General features: G+C 32.3%; 2 protein-coding genes across 2 annotated transcripts; both read right to left on the bottom strand.

The window, feature by feature from the left end:
• Positions 1–847: 847 nt before the first annotated feature.
• On the bottom strand, positions 848–7594 carry LOC134719092 (zinc finger protein OZF-like). The gene is made up of 3 exons (XM_063582037.1): positions 7441–7594; positions 4206–4733; positions 848–1990 (listed from the first exon to the last, which is right to left on the bottom strand). Exons 2-3 carry the CDS (start codon positions 4704–4706, stop codon positions 1262–1264), a joined length of 1230 nt encoding a protein of 409 aa, XP_063438107.1. The 5' UTR covers positions 4707–4733; positions 7441–7594; the 3' UTR covers positions 848–1261.
• Positions 7595–10148: 2554 nt separating this feature from the next.
• Positions 10149–13024, bottom strand: LOC134718219 (uncharacterized). The gene is made up of 3 exons (XM_063580713.1): positions 12717–13024; positions 11622–12435; positions 10149–10301 (listed from the first exon to the last, which is right to left on the bottom strand). Exons 1-3 carry the CDS (start codon positions 12812–12814, stop codon positions 10149–10151), a joined length of 1065 nt encoding a protein of 354 aa, XP_063436783.1. The 5' UTR covers positions 12815–13024.
• Positions 13025–19782: the final 6758 nt, after the last annotated feature.

The raw sequence follows: 19782 nt of genomic DNA, 5'->3' as shown, positions 1-19782 counted from the left end.
TTGAAACTTTAACTACATATATCATATTTAAAAAGTTTAACACGTGTGTGTTCTTCCCCGATTGAAACTATAACTACATATATCATATTTAAAAAGTTTAACACGTGTGTGTTCTTCCCCGATTGAAACTTTAACTACACATATCATATTTAAAAAGTTTAACACGTTTGTGTTCTTCCCCGATTGAAACTTTAACTACACATATCATATTTAAAAAGTTTAACACGTGTGTGTTCTTCCCCGATTGAAACTATAACTACATATATCATATTTAAAAAGTTTAACACGTGTGTGTTCTTCCCCGATTGAAACTTTAACTACACATATCATATTTAAAAAGTTTAACACGTTTGTGTTCTTCCCCGATTGAAACTTTAACTACACATATCATATTTAAAAAGTTTAACACATGTGTGTTCTACTCTGATTGAAACTTTAACTACTTATATCATATTTAAAAAGTTTAACACATGTGTGTTCTTCCCCGATTCAAACTTTAACTACATATATCATATTTAAAAAGTTTAACACATGTGTGTTTTTCTCTGATTGAAACTTTAACTACATATATCATATTTAAAAAGTTTAACACATGTGTGTTCTACTCTGATTGAAACTTTAACTACATATATCATATTTAAAAAGTTTAACACATGTGTGTTCTTCCCAGATTGAAACTTTAACTACATATATCATATTTAGAAAGTTTAACACATGTGTATTCTCCTCTGATTGAATCTTTAACTACTTATATCATATTTAGAAAGTTTAACACATGTGTGTTCTACTCTGATTGAAACTTTTACTACATATATCAAATTTTAAAAGTTTCACACGTCTGGTTCTCCTCAGAATTGAAACTTTAATTACATATCTCATACTTAAAAAGTTTAGCACATATGTTCCAATTAAAACTTTAACTACTACATATATCACGTTCAAAAGGTTTATGAACAGTGTGTATTCTCATGTGAATCTTTAAGTCACTGAAACGTTATCCTTTACATCACTTTCAAGCACTGATTATCATCAGTGAAGTGTTCTTGTACGAACGTTTATGTCACTTAACAGATTAAGCCATATACATCTCAGTGAAGTGTTCTTGTACGAACGTTTACGTCACTATTATCTTTAGAAATTACTCTTTTGTTGATAGTTACCTGTCTATTCTGTCATTTATTGTATTTGATTTGTAATTTGTCCTCATGTAACACATATTTTGTGTCTGAGTGTAAATAAAGAATTGAATTGACTAAACAGATTAAACCATATACATCTCTGACTCATTCATAGGGTTAATAATTAGTGTGTGTGTTCTCACATGTCTTGTTAAACTACTGAGATGACGGAACACTTTCCCACACACATGACAATCATGTGATTCAGAACTTGTATGTCCACTCATGTGCATCTGTAAATATTCAAGTCTACTGAACCCTTTACCACATACATCACAGTGAAGATTTCTATCACCTGTATGTATTCTCATATGTCTCTCTAAACTGGTATGCCGCTTAAACCGTTTATTGCAAACGTCACAGTCATGAGTTTCAGTATTGGCGTGAGTTAACATGTGTCTCTGTAAATTAGCATGCTGACTAAAACTCTTACCGCATACGCCGCAACCATGAGATTTATCACCTGAATGTGTTTTGACGTGCCTTTGTAAATTACTTAGATGACTGAAAGGTTTACCACATATGTCACATGCATGAGGTTTATCTCCAGTATGTGTTGTCATGTGTGTCTTTAAGCTACTCTTGCGAACAAATTCACTACCACACACTTCACATTTGTGAGGTTTCTCGCCAGTATGTTCTCTCACATGTCGGTTTAAGCTACTACTTTGACTAAATTCTTTAGCACAAATATCACATTTATGAAGTTTTCTACCAGTCTTTACAGCACTATTGGTTGTGATTAAATTGTCTCCTCCCTCGTACATCTTGTTCATAATGTTTATCTTCAGGATGAAAGATCTAGCACGACTCTGTAAGGATAAAAAAATAATTAAAAATAAAGTCATCCATGTATACCTTATAATAACATAACATTTATATACATCTGGCCTTTGTTAATAGTCTTGTATTACCGTATAAAGGGGTGTATAGTCCGCGGTTTTTTACCCTGGGAATGAAATTGATGGAAGGGGTGCGGACTATGCAGTACTATAGGATTTCAGGACCTTTTTTCCAGAGTTCGGATACGATGTTGAACGAGGTTTGGCCAAGAAACAGAAACATCATGTGTTGTCAATGTTATAATGTATTCTTGACAACTCTTTGTATTATTTAGAAATAAAATAAACAATCCAACCGTATTCTTGACTACTCTTTGTATTTTTTTAAACAAAATAAACAATTTAACCGTGTTGACTTAGTAATTTGCATAAAATTCAGCCTTTGATCGAATGTCCGCTTTGTTTCGGATTTGGTCAAATTTGTGTCATTACATCTCAACAGTGTACCTGAATCCTGAATATCAATGAATGATGAACCCTTCAATGGTAAAACCTTAATAGTCAAGTTGAAACCTAGTGGTTTCTTAATTTTAGTTTCTTGTGTACCATTTGGAAATTAGTATGGCATTCATTATCACTGAACTAGTATATATTTGTTTAGGGGCCAGCTGAAGGACGCCTCCAGGTGCTGGAATTTCTCGCTACATTGAAGACTTGTCGGTGACCTTTTGCTGTTGTTTTTTTCTATGGTCAGGTTGTTGTCTCTTTGACACATTCCCCATTTCCATTCTCAATTTTAAAATTTACATGTATATTTCAGAAGAATCTGTTATTTTGATTGGATAACAATGCTTGTGCGTCATACTAAAATTCATCTTCATATCACAATAAAATTTAATATTCATGATGACACTTGCCATGCTTGCTATCACAAAAAGGTGCACAGGTTATGCTGTAAATAAATTTAAAAAAAAAAGATTTTTTCATGATCATAGCGAAAAAATGTATTGAATGCTTCTTTTTGGGTACATTTAATTTCATAGCTTTGACCATGCTCACATTTTAAGAATGAAGTGCAGCACTTCCACGCTAACATGTTTAACCCCGCCACATTTGGAGTGTATGTGCCTTTCCCAAGTGAGGAGCCTGTAATTCAGTGGTTGTTGTTCGTTGATGTGTTACACAATTTTTCTTTCTTTGTAATGTATATATTAATTAGGCCATTAGTTTTCTTGTTTGAAATGTTTTACATTAGTCATTTGGGGCCTTTAAAGCTGACTATGCTGTATGGACTTTGCTCATTGTTGAAGGCCATACAGTGACCTATACATGCTATAGTTGCTTATGTCTGTGTCTTTTGGTCTCTTGTGGAGAGTTGTCTCATTGGCAATCATACCACAACTTCTTTTTCATTAAGTTCATCATGTTTTATGTCACTGCAATATACTTTTTGTGCTGATGCCGAATTAAACAAACAGCAATCAATCTTGGATTGAAGAAAATTTGCATTTTCATGGATATTTGATTTCGTGGTTAGGCCACACTTAAAAATATTTCGGTGAGCCCAAACCTTACCGAAAGGTTGAGACACGGGGTAGGTAGGTAGGCATTTTCTTTTTTTTTTCAAAAAAAGAAATTGAAGTATCAGATGTTTATTAGTCTTCATGCCTATTTGATTAAAAAAAACATCTACAAATCAGGACAATAAAAGAATTTGAGTAGGCATTTTTTTTCTGGGTAGGTAGCGTTTGGGCAAACAAACCTATTTTTTATTATGGCCTTATGTAAATCTCTGCATACATAGCCTATAAAATATGTAATTCGTTGAACATTTTAATTTGTGGTTTAGCTGTTAAGCTGTTAAAATTAAGGGGAGATTATTCAAACATTATCATGATTATAATTAACCTATATGTATAAAAAAAAATATTACTTTTTCAAGTAAATAAAAATCTTATTCCAGTATTATCCCTGACTGTACAATGCTGTATGTGGATAAGGAAAACTCTAGAAGTTTTTGACCTGAAAGATCTTTAGGTTTTGTATGAACCTGATATTTTTCTATGTTTATATGTCGCCACAATACATTGAATACATGTATGTAATTCCTTGAACATTTTAACGTGTGGTTGAACATGTTGAATGATCTTTAGGTTTTGTATATATATATAATTGTTTTCTATTTTTTCTCTTAAAAAACGTGAAAATGTACCAATGTACTACATGCTGCTTGTAAAAAACTAACCTTGCGCTTCTCTTTTTCTTTTTGATTCTTATGTCCTTCAGTCTTTGTCCCCTCTTCACTCTGATCAACATCAATTTTTTCTTCAGTTGCATCTACTTCAGCATTTTCGGAATTACCTCCCTTAGCACCATGCTCCACTTGCTCTTGAGGCAAGTCCATTAGTCCTAAGCTCTCCTGTATCTTCTTAGCACTTGCCTTTAATTTTACTTCCTGTACCTGTTCAGAATTGCCTCCCTTAGCACCATCCTCCACTTCCTTTTGAGGCAAGTCAATTAATCCTAAGCTCTCCTGTATCTTCTTTGCACTTGCCTCTAACTTTACTTCCTGTACCTGTTCAGAATTGCCTCCCTTAGCACCATCCTCCACTTCCTTTTGAGGCAAGTCCATTAATCCTAAGCTCTCCTGTATCTTCTTTGCACTTGCCTCTAACTCTACTTCCTGTACCTGTTCACAGTTACCTCCCTTAGCATCATCCTCTACCTGCTTCTGAGGCAAGTCCATTACTCCTAATCTCTCCTAAATCAATATCTGAAAAGATCAACATTTTTAAATTTCATCTTCTAATGCAACTATCATCATGATCATAATTATGCCATGTACATGTTTGTAAAATAATAACATAAAACACTGTCCTTGCATATATATATTGTATAGCCGGTTAATTTTGAGGGGTAAACATTTTTTCGCAAATGGAACTTAATCGCCAAATAAAGTCGGGCCAATTTAAAAGTGAACATGCAGAGGTATTGAATAAAGTTTTAAATCTGCCAAAATATTTTGTATACCTTATTCAATGAAAATTTCAAAATTTCACATCATCGAAAATAACCCGCTATACAATATTTTTTAAAGCAAAGTTAAACAAATATTATGTTTTAATGACATATACGATTGTTTTTTAGAAATAACATTTAATCAGTAACTAACTACACTCAGTACATTCATGACAGTGCCTTTTTTTTAAATATTTAAACACACATTTTTTGTTTTTTGGTCTTGGAAAATCACAATAATAAACATCAGGGGTTAAAAAATTTTGTTACAGCTAACTAGCCCAGGACTTTTTAGCAGGAGGATTTTACTAGCCCTGTTTCAAGAACTGCTAGCCCATCAAAACCAACCTGCTAGCCCAAGTATCACTTACAAATCACTCAGGGTGTGCTGCATAAGACGCTGGGAATGTGTGTCTTGTTTTGAAAGGGCATTTGTACACTATAATTTAATAAAATAAATCAAATGAGGTTTATGTTTTATTTTTTTATTATAACAAGGATATAAACAGATATCTAATTTTGTTTTTTTCTTTGTCAGATAATTTCACTAAAGCTTTAAAAATATGCTTTTCGACAGGAGTCACTTTTTTTCTATAAACTATTTCTTTTTTATCTGTTGTAGTACTTTGCCGGGCCGTTAAATATTTTCTTGCACAGAAAACATTTTCATTTGTTTTATCATGGGAAACAAGTGGATCAATTCTTATGTTTGATGTCCCAACATACAAGGCGGATTTTTTATTTGCATACTCGGGAAAACACCGACAGTATTCACAGTACATAGTCTCGGGCTTTTCATCCTCAACAACCGACCTTGCCCACGGGAATCTTTCATTCCATGTCGCTATGAACATTCTTTTTCGCTTGTCCCGATCGTACTTTCTATTTTTTTTAGATGTATCAGCCTCATTAGAATCCCCTTCATTTGCCGATTTTTGCTTTGAACTTGAAGTTGATGAAGTTTCTGCGCTTGCCGTAGTAAAATATGTTGATATATTTTGTTGCATTGACATAGTTTCGTGCTCCTTGCTTAAACAGTTGTCCGACAAGAGTCTAGAAGGATCAATAACTATCAATACATTATACCCCCTGTACCGTTAATTGAAAAACTCGACAGAACCAATGAAAAATATCCCCGTTATAACATATAACGAGAAATCGATATTGAAAGTACAATAACTGCGATCAATACATGATACCGGGCCACCCGGAGTTATTTGTTCTATTTTTAAAACATGTTACTGTGCATGAGGTGAGGACCTGTACAAACCAGTTCAAATTCATGGAATCCCGGATGACGTAATTGAATCTGATTGGCTAAGACAGAAAAGTGATGAAGGGATTTTCCACTTTCTATTTTAGACACGCCAAGAATTTTTTGTTACTAGTCCGTCGGGCATACTGGGTTATAAGTTTTGGTTGCCCGAGACGTAAATGTCTACTCCCGGGCGTCGGGCTAGTGGATTTTTTAACCCCTGAACATGATAAATGCATATAATTATATGTGATTTACAGTACATGTATTTGTTTGGTACCATCTTTCAGTAAGGCCAAACAAAATAAAATATGTTTTTTAGCTAACCATTCTTACCCTTTTTTTAGTGTCTACCCCAACTCTTTTTATGCTATTTTTGAATGAGCACTGTTGAAGTCACTCTGACAGATTCTCAAGTATCAACCAGCTAAAATAAATTGTAAATAAGATGATATTGGATTCCTACATGTACCTATTTTTTCCCAGCACAGTAAAACACATGTATTATTTTTTCAGCCTGATATACATGTATGTGCTTTGTGTCATTTGGGTTTTTTTTATTTTGAGCTGTGTATTTACCTGAAAAGTAAAAATAATCAGAAACCCTTTTTAACTGATAATAATAATAATATATGTCGATATCACAAAATTTTGCTGTTACCATGCTACAGCACTCTCAGGTTTGGGAGGTCAGGGGTGGTTTAGGGCTTGCAAACATGTTATACAGTTCAAAGTTTAAGCATGTGCATGATGTGCTTTTCTTGTCTTCTTTTTATTTGTGTTTTTAATTTAAGCATACAGATACTTTGAGACCCTTTGAAACATGAAAAGTGTAAAAAGCATGATCTGGGATTTGTTAGTTGTCATTTGTTGCTGTATATCAGATAAGTTTTTCGGTTTTTTGTTTTGTACTAAATTGAGGCAATCATTCCAAATATTAATTGAACTGTTCTAGGCTTCTACATGTTGTAAATTCAGGCAATATGAGGTTTTCTCATTGTTGAAGTTCATGCAGCTGCAGTTTCTTACATGATGCATCTACTTAATTTGAACTCTGTATATTTCTAATAAAAAGATATGTTCAATGTAATTTGACAATCATAACACAACATGTATTTATCATGTAATTTAAATAATTTACGGGCCCAAAATAGCTAATATATTATAATCAGTCAGGACAAGTAGATACTAGATTCTTAATTTTCACCTTTTACTATATACAGTATTGAATGTACTCATGTATGTTTCACTACATCTTGTTAAATAAGATTAATCGTGTCTACTCTGTAACTCAAAATTACTTTGTCTTCAGAGGGAAAATGTAAGTCGAGGGAAAGAGACCAACGTCATCATTCGTTGTACTGTTCCCCTACCTTATCTGTAACTCGTTCCTCTGTAAGGCGCACCACCTAATGGTGTGTTCAGGCATTTGATTTGGGCATAAACCTGCACCTGTTTAAATCGGTACCCATGATTTATATTATAAGGTCTTTCCACTTTTCTGTGGAAAGACCTATTGTTTTTCTTCTGATTATTTTTTTTTTTTTTCTTCCGCCTAATTTTGTTCTTGCGATAAACATTTGTTTCGCAATATGTCGCTTAGATATTTGGTATATGATATCGAACAGTTTATGCGCTTTTGAAATTTACCCTGCGTAAACGAATACTTTTCTTTGTAGGTGTTATCTCCCCAAACACTGTTTTCCTTGTTAGTGCAACTCCTTCGCAACCGTAAAATATTATGACAAATTTATTTTACAAAATTGCTCGTTATATCCTTCGCATGATTTGTCCTTTTTTGACCGAAGTGATATGAACGCTCCATATGAGAGTTATTTCCCCTTATGCATTTGATATAAGTGATATGCATTTCTGGTCCGTGTAACACTTATCAATTCAAAGTTTTAACAAGTTTTGAAATTTTAGATTTTTGGAATTTTGATCAAAGTTTTAAAATATCAAAATTTCAAATTGTGTTAAAGTTTTGAAATTTTGAAATTTTAACCAAATTTTTAAAATATCAAAACTCTAAATATCGTTTATAAATTTGATATTTTAGAAACTTGATCAAACTTTTAAAATACTAAACCTAACGCGAAATTTTGATTATTTCACTTTTTGAAAGTTTGATTTTTTAAATGTTTGCTTAAAATATCAAAATAGAAAAGGGGCAATAAGAGGGATACCTGTAAAAAGCGAAACGAAACGAAACAATATGAATTAAAAACATACTGATACTTAAAAGTTTATGTATGAAATAAAACGGACATTTGTAAGCGGTGAAAAATTGGATGACAAAATTAATATTTCTAAAAAGAAGATAATCTATTTAAAAAACAGACGTACGGCTCTGATATTGACCATTTTACCTGCTGGTTTTATGATACTGAATGATGGTGTCCTAATTAAGGTTGTGCTAGTCCACAGTGTGAAAGTTTTTTAATATAATCTTATTTACGCTGAAATTAAGACGGTACTAAGATCCAATATCAGCAAATTGGAACCAAGATACTGTTACAAGGTATCTACAAAAACTCATCATAGATGGATACCAAAATATAAATTTTGCCGGTTTTTGCGCCAGACGCGCGTTTCGTCTACATCTATTAAGACTTATCATTGACACTCGAACCAAATGAAGTTAAAAAGGCAAATAAAGTCAAATAAAATTGAAAAGGCCAAATAAAGTAAACTTTTAAATCCAAAGTATAGCTCTGGTTTTGTAAAAGTTGAAACCTTTCATATCATATATAAACGTATACCATAAACATTATTTTCACAAGCATTCATATTTATGTAATAGTTACCGCTGTACTACATTAAGCACCCAACTTGCATTCATGTTTATGTAATAGTTGCCGCTGTACTACATTAAGCACCCATCTATCCAGTTGTAGGTGCTGGTATTTTATTTTGAAAGTTGAAAATTGTGTTAAAATTTTTCTATCAGCGATAAATGGTAATCTTCTGGGGAACCAATATTTAGATAGTCCCTGTTTTTTTACTTGATATTACCACTATGGGCTTCGATAATGGTACATTAAAATATTCTGATCCCTAATTTGATGATATAATATTCTGTGCCAGCAGAGGACAAAAGAAAAATTATCCATGCCTTTTAGTGTTAAATTTTGAACCAGACAAGTTGATTAATAGCGATGAAAAACTTAATAAAATTGTTAGTGCTTCGACAAAACAACCTCACCCCACTTTGATGCATGATGGATTTTTCCCATTTTTGGCCGTACACTTATGTTGCTCTCGAAAAACCAGTACAATGTAAAACGCTGAATTTTAAGTAAAGAATTCACCTACGGAACGCTGAAACTGAAATTTGAAATTCAAGAAAAATAAGAACGAAACAATTAAAGAGGTGTTTGACCAATGTGAAGTTAATACATATTTAAATCCATCTATAAGGGAAACTTTGTCCTCGGAAGTTGAATTTACGTTTCTTCGTAATTTGAATGTAAACAACCTATTTTGAATTATCGATTTTTTTTTGTTGCCAGTGAGAAATATTTCATGAATGTTCCGGAACAAATTAGCAATAAATGCAACAGGGAGAGAGTGTGCATAATGAAGACATATAAGACCTTTCAATTAGTTTATCAGTTGAGGTCTGAAGCTGGCGTATGATAGTAACTGCTAGCCTTATATATATGGTAGTCCTTTGTTATTTTATTATCATTGTCATGTTGATTAGTTTCTTAGTTTGTTTCCTATTCTGACAGGACTTGTATTTCCTATTGAAGTCCGTTTTACTGTTCGTATTACTGTGTGTTTTTCATTCTTTATTGGCTAGAGGTATAGGGGGAGGGTTGTGATCTCACGAAGCATGTTAACCCCGCCGCATTTGTGCACCTGTCGCAATCCAGGAGCCTCTTTCCTTCTAAGTCTTGTATGATTTTGATTTTAGTTCATTGTTATATTTCGGACTTTAGTATTACGTCTATAATCACAGAACCAGTACATTTTTTTTTGTATAGGGGCTAGCTGAAACACACCTAGCACAACTTTAATTGCAACGCTATATATTAAGTATTCCTTCCGTATCATTTCTTGGAACTGAAATAAATCATAAAAGGCAATATATTATCATCATGGCTTTTGCAATCGATAAACAAGAAAGGAAAACGTTTTAAGTTGTATGCGACCGAAGCGCCTTTTCTGGATCTACCTTCATCAGGAACGTCAAAAAGGCGAATAATACTATATGGTTTACTTCGAGTAGGTCATTTTTCACTGATACTTCTAAATGTTGGGCACTGGGAACACAAAATAGCTTTGAATTATTTATCTCAAACGCTAAACCTTATATAAAAGATTTAAATCAACGGAGTTGATTCCGGTTTAAATAGGTTTAATTATATTTTTTTTTTGATAGATGCACAACCTTAAAATTTCAGGATACAGTTATCCCATGTGATGTCTAATATGTTTCATAAAAAACCCGACTTCTTCTTTTCATTATTTATTTTGTTATTAAGAATGATTTGATATATTTCATGCTATTTATTTATAACTAAGAATAGTTCTTATCAGAGCCGTGTTTACATCAGTGATTACAGGTACCCCTCTTGTCGCCCCTTTATATTTTTGATATTTTAAGCAAACATTTAAAAAATTAAAAAATCAAAAAGTGAAATAATCAAAATTGCACGTTAGGTTTAGTATTTTAAAAGTTTGATCAAGTTTCTAAAATATCAAATTTATAAACGATATTTAGAGTTTTGATATTTTAATAATTTGGTTAAAATTTCAAAATTTCAAAACTTAAACACAATTTGAAATTCTGATATTTTAAAACTTTGATCAAAATTCCAAAAATCTAAAATTTCAAAACTTTTTAAAACTTTGAATTGATAAGTGTTACACGGACCATTTCTATCTTGTAAACCATAAGTGCTAGAGACCTAGGATCTTTTGATTTGAGGTCCTTGGTCCAAAAAAATGAAAATTAGGTCAAGGTCAAAGTCATATTCAAATTTTTGAATTTGGCTTATTCTCTCTTATTTCCTTAAACTGTATAAGATAACGACAAATTATTTTACCTAAATTGTTTGTTGCGACATGTTGTTACACGTAAATTTTGATTGCAAGGGTACGTTGAAAGTAAATGGTAGTTTTCTCCCCTCTTGTATTAAAAAATACGCGTATGGTGATATAACTCATTAACCAACTATAAATAAGACTTATAGTCTTTTGATTTGAGGTCCTTGGTTTGTGACCTTGAAATTGAGGTCAAGGTCATAGGTTAATAGGACGTTCTAGATTTTGACCTTCTCTTTAAATTCATATAAATACATCATAAAGCCATAGGAAGTAATATTATTAACTGATTTTTACTATATCAATATCAAAATAGATCTTTACTAGTGGAAAGACCTTCAATTGTTCTCTGAATAATGCCTGTATTGAAATTATGTCTTCATCTGAAATTTGAAATAATTTGTTGTCTTTTAGCCAGTGATCCTCAGGTGAAAGCTTGAAATAATCATGATCTACTGCAACAGCATACAGATTAGCTGGTTGAAAAAGGTGTGATATAGGAAATGAACCAATGTTTGAATGGTTCAAACAAATATTCCTAAAATAGTCATTATATCCAATAACACTTCTAAACTTTTCCGGCCGTGGATCAAAACTTACATTCAAACCCTCGTTCGAAATTGGCAATTTCTGAGCTTTTATAGGTGAACCAGAAAATGGCTTACATTGATGAAAAGTTTGTAACCGTTGTGTACAAGTCTCTTCTGTCCTCAACTCCTTGAAACAAGAAAACTGGGTCATTCCAAAGAGGACTGCACATACATGTTTACAATGAGCTGTTGGGCCCATACCTGCAGCACATTCACACTTGGCCTCCATGATAGTTAGTTCTTTATTAATACAAACATCAACCTTGTATGTGATTTTTCTTTTCATCTCAGCATGACACTCCGATTTTACAAAAAAAAAATCATTTTCAGTCCCCAGTCGCAAGTATTTCAAAAATCTGTTATTATACAATTGCTTAGCTTTAGTGTCCAGTGTTTTTCCCATTGGTTCCAGATATATGTCTATTGATTTTGATGTAAAATTTGAAAAGTCTGTCTCTGAATTCACATCTTTATATATAGAAGAAGATGGCAATGTCATGTTAAATTCATCCTCAGCAGTTTCTTTTCCAAAGTTCTGATTTCTGTCATATGATTCCAATCTAAGAATAAGTAAAAATATATTCATTGAATAGTTGGAAAATCCGTACAATTTTGCAAATAGCTACTTTGTCATTGCCTAATATCTATTTTAAATATACATGTATATTTAGCTACTAAATAGTAATATATTGTCTGAAATATACAATTCTCTTGTAATATGTTTGAATATTCAATAAATTTAATTATATCTAAAAGAGACTTCAATATTTCAATTTAAACACATAGAAGACAAATATATATATTAGACTTTAAATTAATCAAATGAACATTAAAAACATACCTTTCAATTAATTCTCTTTTTCTTCCTGATACACGTGCACCTCTTGTTTTTAATTCTTTTTTAAGCTCAGGCAGTGTCCAGCTTCCATAATGTGACATATTGGTAGTGAAATTGACTATTTAACAGTTTATAATAAATAATAATGAACCAAAGGAATTTATAATATCTAAATTATCAGTATAAAAATGTTTGTATATAGTATCAATGAATGCATGCTGGCTTTCTTATCATACAACAGATGTGGTTGGACCTGATCTACCACAGCGCCATCTGTAATTAAGTGGGGATAATCTTCACCAATGTCCCTCATTGGTTTTTAATTGTATTAATATATGTTGGTCACAAACTGTAAAGTTTATATGACAATAAAATAAAAAAAATAATATTTGAATAAAAAGAAATTATTTATAGAACCTTCTCCTTTTATATACAAACAACTACATACACATTATTTGTGACTTTTTACCCTATCAAATTTGTGACTTTATGTCCAGCGACTTTCTGTCAACCAGAGACCAAACGATTTAAGATGTTAGTAACTTAATTGTGTGACCTTTTTTTTTATACAAGCTATATATTGAAGAATATTTTGTGATTTGTTTTGTTAAAATGTACTGCTTTTGCCCTAAAAGAATGATTCATTACAAGCAGTTCAAAATTTATTTTCATATTAAGACATGTAAAATCTCTTTAAAACCAATCATTGATTATATACTACCTTGAACAAATCTGACCTATGCTATACTTTTATTGTTTGGTTTTCAATGTTATTATTTATTATAAAACACTAGTACTATCATTATGTTTTTTTAGATGTTAGTTTGAAGGTGGGTTCAATATAACTCAAATAGTTTATAATGTCCAACATGGTTACATGTACCTCCCGGAATCAGTAAAAAATTTAAGAACCAATCCGATTCAATGTATCAAAAAATGAGGGGTTTTTCAATTAGGGCCGCGATGATGACATACAGTCAAAAGGGATTTACTTTGGTATAAACTTCAAGTTATTGGTGTACGTGGGAAGTTTCTTGGTGCAATCAAATCGCTTTATGAAGATGTCCAATGTACTGTACGTGTGAATAATGAGTTAACCCCTTGGTTCAGTGTAACGTCCGGTGTAAAACAAGGCTGTATACTGTCACCTACGCTCTTCGCGGTATATATTAATGACCTTGCAGATCGTATAAATGCGTTGAATTGTGGAATTAATGTTCATGAGACTATGTTAAGCATATTGTTGTACGCGGATGACATTGCCTTAATTGCGCCCAACGAAGACAGTCTGGGGTTGAAAATATGTTGGACGTGTTGACAGACTGGTGTTCTAACTGGAAGTTATCCATTAACGCAGATAAAACTAAGTTGTACATTTCCGCCCACAGTCATTTAACGTTACCAGATGTAATTTTGAATGTGATGCAAACAGTATTAAATGCATTGACTCATATAAGTATCTTGGGATATGGCTAGACGAGCATTTGACTTTTATCAAAACTAGTAAAGAACTCGCGAAGTCCGCTAGTCGAGCTTTAGGAGCTCTTTTTGGTAAATTTGCATCATCTGGTGGAATGTCACATAGTGTATATACTAAACTTTATAACTCTATGGTGGATCCAATTCTAATGTATGGAAGTGCAGTGTGGGGAACTAAATCAATTAATGTCATTAATACAGTTCAAAACAAAGCATGTAAATTCTTTTTATCTGTGGGAAAAAACACGTCCAATATCGCAAGTCGGGGCGACATGGGGTGGATTTCATGTTTAAATAAGCAGCGTATATCATGTATCAGACTTTTGTGTAAAATCACAAGAACAGACGAAAATCGGATCGTGTTCAAAATATGGAAGTGGGCCTCAAGAAGACGCAAAGGTTGGTGCCGCGATGTGGATAAATTTACCGAGTTATTAAACATTCGAAACACCGTAAACGATCTATCTTTATCTACGAAAACAGTTATGAAGTTTGTGACGGACAAAATAAAGGTTTTAGACAATACCGAATGGCAAAGTGAACTATTCAATGATCGTGGACATCAAAATGGCAACAAACTAAGAACGTACAGGTTATTTAAAACTAACAATTTTGCCGAGACATACGTTCTCCAAATTATACCACGCTCGTACAGACGTACTCTAGCCTTGTTCCGCGCCGGCTCGCTCCCGTTAGCCATCGAGACTGGCAGGTACACCAGGCCGCCTACAGCTTTAGAAAATAGACTTTGTAAATTTTGTTCCTTAGATAGTGTTGAATCTGAAAAACATTTTCTTTTGCAATGTGACATTAGGTGACATTAGGTTTGAATTGTTGTTCGAATGTTCAAAATATATTGACAATTTCTCAATGTTAAATGATGATGTCAAACTTGTTGAAATAATGAAATGTTCTGATATTCAAAAATGTTTAAGCAAATGTTTACATAAGAGTTTTATGAGACGAAAATTATTTTCTTAATTATTACTAATAACATACTAGTTGTAAAAGTCTATTTTAAAATTTTAAAGTCACTGCGATTAATTTTTTATAAGATAATTAAATATGTAATCGTTAATCTCTAGATGAAATTATTTTAAAACTTAGAATATATATTTTATTCTTTTTAACTTATTTCCATACTTTTTAACAATATTCATTTCGGATTTAATTTTTTTGCTCAAGTATATATGCTTTTAAATGCATAAACACGTTTTAACTTTTTTGATGATAATTTTATGAATTTTACCGTTAAACTATATTAATAATGTATATAACATGTGTTAAGTGTTTCATAAGTCAAATTAATGACTGGGTATTGATTGTTTTATTGTAAACTGTGATTTGTAAATATTGTCAATCAATATGTGACACTATAATGAAATATATATTTATTTTTATTTATTATTATTATTATATAGAAAAAAATTATGGTCTTCTTATTCAATATTCTGAACAGCACATTGATCGACATGGCATGCGCAGGCCGTGGTAAATCAGGATAAAAGTGGCGCCAAGCGTCATAGGATATCACCAGACACGACATACGTCGTCTAGCAAGAAGAGGTGGTGTTATCTCTGGTCTTATCTACATGGAAACACGTGATGTATTGAAAGTCTTTCTTAACGGTAAGGTCATCCGTGATGCAGCTGCAGCCTACGCGGAGTACGCAAAGAGAAATTAAGACTGTCACCACCATTGATGTGGTCTTCGCCCTAAAACGTCAAAGCCTAAAACGTCAAAGGGTACCTTCACCAATTCGGAGGTTAAACGGTCATCGGAATAATATCAACGGTCCTATTAAGGGCCTTCAACATATTTCAAAAAGAGTTTTTATTTGTTGTTCTTAAGCATATACAAAGAAAGAATAGATAAAATATATATTAAATATAGTATAGGAATAAGTTAAATGATAAATGATCATGTAAGGATTCAGTTTTATATAATTACATGTTTTGTTTTTCTTTATTTGGGTTATATAAACACAGGCACTTGTCTCAGAAAAAAAAATTCCTATATACCTTATTATAAGTGTTATAATAAGGTATATAGGAAAAAAAATTCTGAGACAAGTGCCTGTGTATATAAATCAAGGATTTGTAGAGCTAACTATACAAATCCTTGTCATAAATGAATAAATAAATTTATGGAAGAATTCAAGAAGAACTATTATGAACACGACAGGGACAGAGATGTGCCTTAAAATGAAACGATAGGAAAATCCATCATGACATATACATTTTTTACATTTAATAAATTAAACAGGTCAGGACCACTACCTTATATGGAAATGCATAAATCAGCATACTTATGTTATCGCACTTGTAATTGTTTATTTACATGTGACGCAATTTATTTTTACCTATGTTTTTGACCAATCCACTAAATGAGTCGCAATGCATGATGGACTACTACGTGTTTACAATCAACCAAGAACACGTGTTATTTACTGAAATATAACACATTTTTTCGTGCAATGCGGGATTCACAATTTCGCTTAGTTTTTCATTTTGTGTATCTTCATTTATCGTTCGTGATATAGAGTAACACTTCCATGCTCAGATTAGCGAAGAGTTGTTTCTATGCGAAGAAAAAGTGGTTTGAATTACCCGATATATAGCCATTAACGTGTTTGATGATGGCACAGAGATATCATGTATTTGTCCACCAGACAGCAACGAAACAACAGAAAAAAAACCACAATTACCCATGAGACAAACTTACTAGTGTAAAGTAAGCCGTCGATGATATTCACTTCACGAGTACAGCAATGTTCGAAAAGATAATTAAAGGCAAATGTGGGATCCTTGAATTTTGTGTTCGTAAAAAAGGCGAAGAAATATTTACATACATGGCAGTGTTAACAAAATCTATAAGTATTTTTTTTGGTCACATTTCAGTATATTGGACTTCCAAACTGTTCCCTTTGTTTTAAAGGTAGTGAAGTCAGCAACTGTAGTTTCAGTTTGTTCGTTTTTTAACGGGCTCGGAAATTTGCCAAACCGAATAAAATCATTACAGCTTATTCCCTAATGCATGTAGAGCAAAACTTTGGTTGGCTTGCTTGCTTTGTTTGTATAGTTGTTTATACAAGCTTTGAAAATAAGATTGACATCTTTAAACAATGTATATAAAGGCATAGTTTAACTTGTATATTTTGTATTTTGTACAATATACACACAAAGCAAGCAAGCTAACCAAAGTTTTGCTCTACATGCATTAGGTAATAAATTGTAATGATTTTATCCATATGTATGTGCGACAAGGTGGAAAATTTTATATGTTTTTTGAAAATTGAAGCGGTGGATCTATAATGAAAAATAAGATGTGGTATGATTGCCAATGAGACAGCTGTCCACAAGAGACCAAAATGACACAGAAATTAACATTTATATATCACCGTACGGCCTTCAACAATGAGCAAAACTCATATCGCAAAGTCAGCTATAAAAGACCCCAATATGAAAATGTAAAACAATTCAAACGAGAAAACTAACGGCCTTAATTATATATAAATAAAATGAACGAAAAACAAATATGTCACACATAAACAAACGACAACCACTGAAATACAGGCTCCTATATATACAATTCTTCTTATTTCTATATACAAAGCCAGTTTTAGAAAGAAAGAAAATAGGTAATATGGCACCCACTATGATCCATAGACTTAATATTGGAGATATTTTACATATGTCAACAGGACAGCAGCCGAACGATAAAAAAAAAACCTCTGAGGTATATGTTTTGATAAAATTAGCAACAAACGGATATTGTCGATGGATGAAACTATAAACAAAATGCATTGAGCTATATACCGTACCCGCTCAGTGGCGAATCCAGGGGGCGGGGGATGAACCCCTTTTTTTGGACGATTAGTGCATTTGGATGGGCACATGTAGTTGTAACCCCCTCCCCTTTTGTCTAGGGTTAGGAGCCCCCTTTTTAAAATGGCTGGATCCGCCCCTGCCGCTTTCATAACACTCATTTTAAGCATACTAAATATTATGATGTTCTTACATATAGTTCAGGTCAAATACACAACCAGTACAGAAAGAAGTGTTTCAATGAAAGTTTTCGTGTTTTTCTAGGCAGAAATGATTTTGGAATCACATTATACAGTTGAAACGAGCTCAAATGATTTTCTTACTGGACAGTGGTCATTTCATTGGGTATTGCACTGTGTCATGTCGAAAAATTAATACAGGTTCAATTCATAACAAGGCACAAGACCGGTTCAACTACGTTTGCAAGGCGAAAAAGAAAGTCGAATCGTGAAGCCAATAAACAATTTTTTTTTTTATTCTGAGCATCCAAATTGAAGATTATGTTATATATTTAACATTAAATATATTTGCAGAATAAAAACTTTGGTAATGAGAACCCCAGACAATATATTAGTTGACAGTTTTCCCACTAATTCCACGTGCTTTCAGTAGTGGTTTACTCGTAGTAGCCCACAATGCATTGTGGTTCATTGAGTCGATTGGTCAGTTTTTGCAAGGCCATATTGGAAATTTCTATGCAAATATATTCTGACGTCAGAAAATCTAGAGTTCTCGACCTGTTAAAAGTCACTATAACTTTAAACTCTATGTCTAAGACTTCGTGAATGTGGACTAACAAATGCCAAATATAAGTTGATTTTATTTACGTAATGCTTACTTCTAACTAAAATTACAGCCATACGACTATAGGTAAAAAGCGCAAATGTCTGGTCAATTTAATACAGATGAATCAAAATTTCAAACGCAAATGTCCATAGTGTTTGAAGCGCAAATGTCCTATCGATTTACAGGTAAAAAAGCGCAAACGGCCTGTGACCTCTAAACTAAAAGTGCAAACGTCAATAGAGGGCATACGATACTGTTTTGATCCCGTATTTACAGTTTGATGAAAATTTCCATATATATACCCTATTTTTCGCCTGATCGATTAAATCAAATATGTAATAAAAAATTTGCCTTCACGCGCTACTTTTTGAGTTAAATGAAATCGAAATTTTGTATATTTGCTCAAAATTCGGATTTGTGGCCGTATTTTCCCTTTCGAAAGTAAGCCATAATTTTTTTTGTTTTAACAGATAAACACAAATTGTTTTTTGTTAAATAAATTGTAATTTCTGTATTTTATAAGTATCTTAAAAAAATTATACATTTTTTATTCAGAAATAACTCATGCTTATCAAATGAATTCAGAAAAAAGTAATTTTTTATGTATATTTAACAAAATTAAAAAAATTGCACTATTTACAGTTTTATAAAATTTGGTCCACGTAATCTACCTACGGGGCGCCGAATGGGACTCTTGTGGTTTTGTACAAAATTCAATTCTGTCATGACAAAATCATTTTTGTCTTACAAAACTATGTGCTCCAGACTTGTTTTGTGAGAACTTCAATTTTGTGATGACAAAATTCATTTGTGTAGACAAAATTCATTTGTGTAGACAAAATTCATTTTTATCATGACAAAATTCATTTTTGTAGACAAAATTCATTTTTGTAGACAAAATTCATATTTGTCATGACAAAAGTCAATTTTGTCTAAAAGGTATGCAAATATAAACATATTTGCATACAAAATTGAC

The sequence above is a fragment of the Mytilus trossulus genome, chromosome 5, assembly GCF_036588685.1.
Source record: "Mytilus trossulus isolate FHL-02 chromosome 5, PNRI_Mtr1.1.1.hap1, whole genome shotgun sequence".
NCBI lineage: Eukaryota > Metazoa > Mollusca > Bivalvia > Mytilida > Mytilidae > Mytilus > Mytilus trossulus.
Note: the sequence above shows the minus strand (reverse complement) of the source record. Positions and strands in the feature narration are given on the sequence as shown.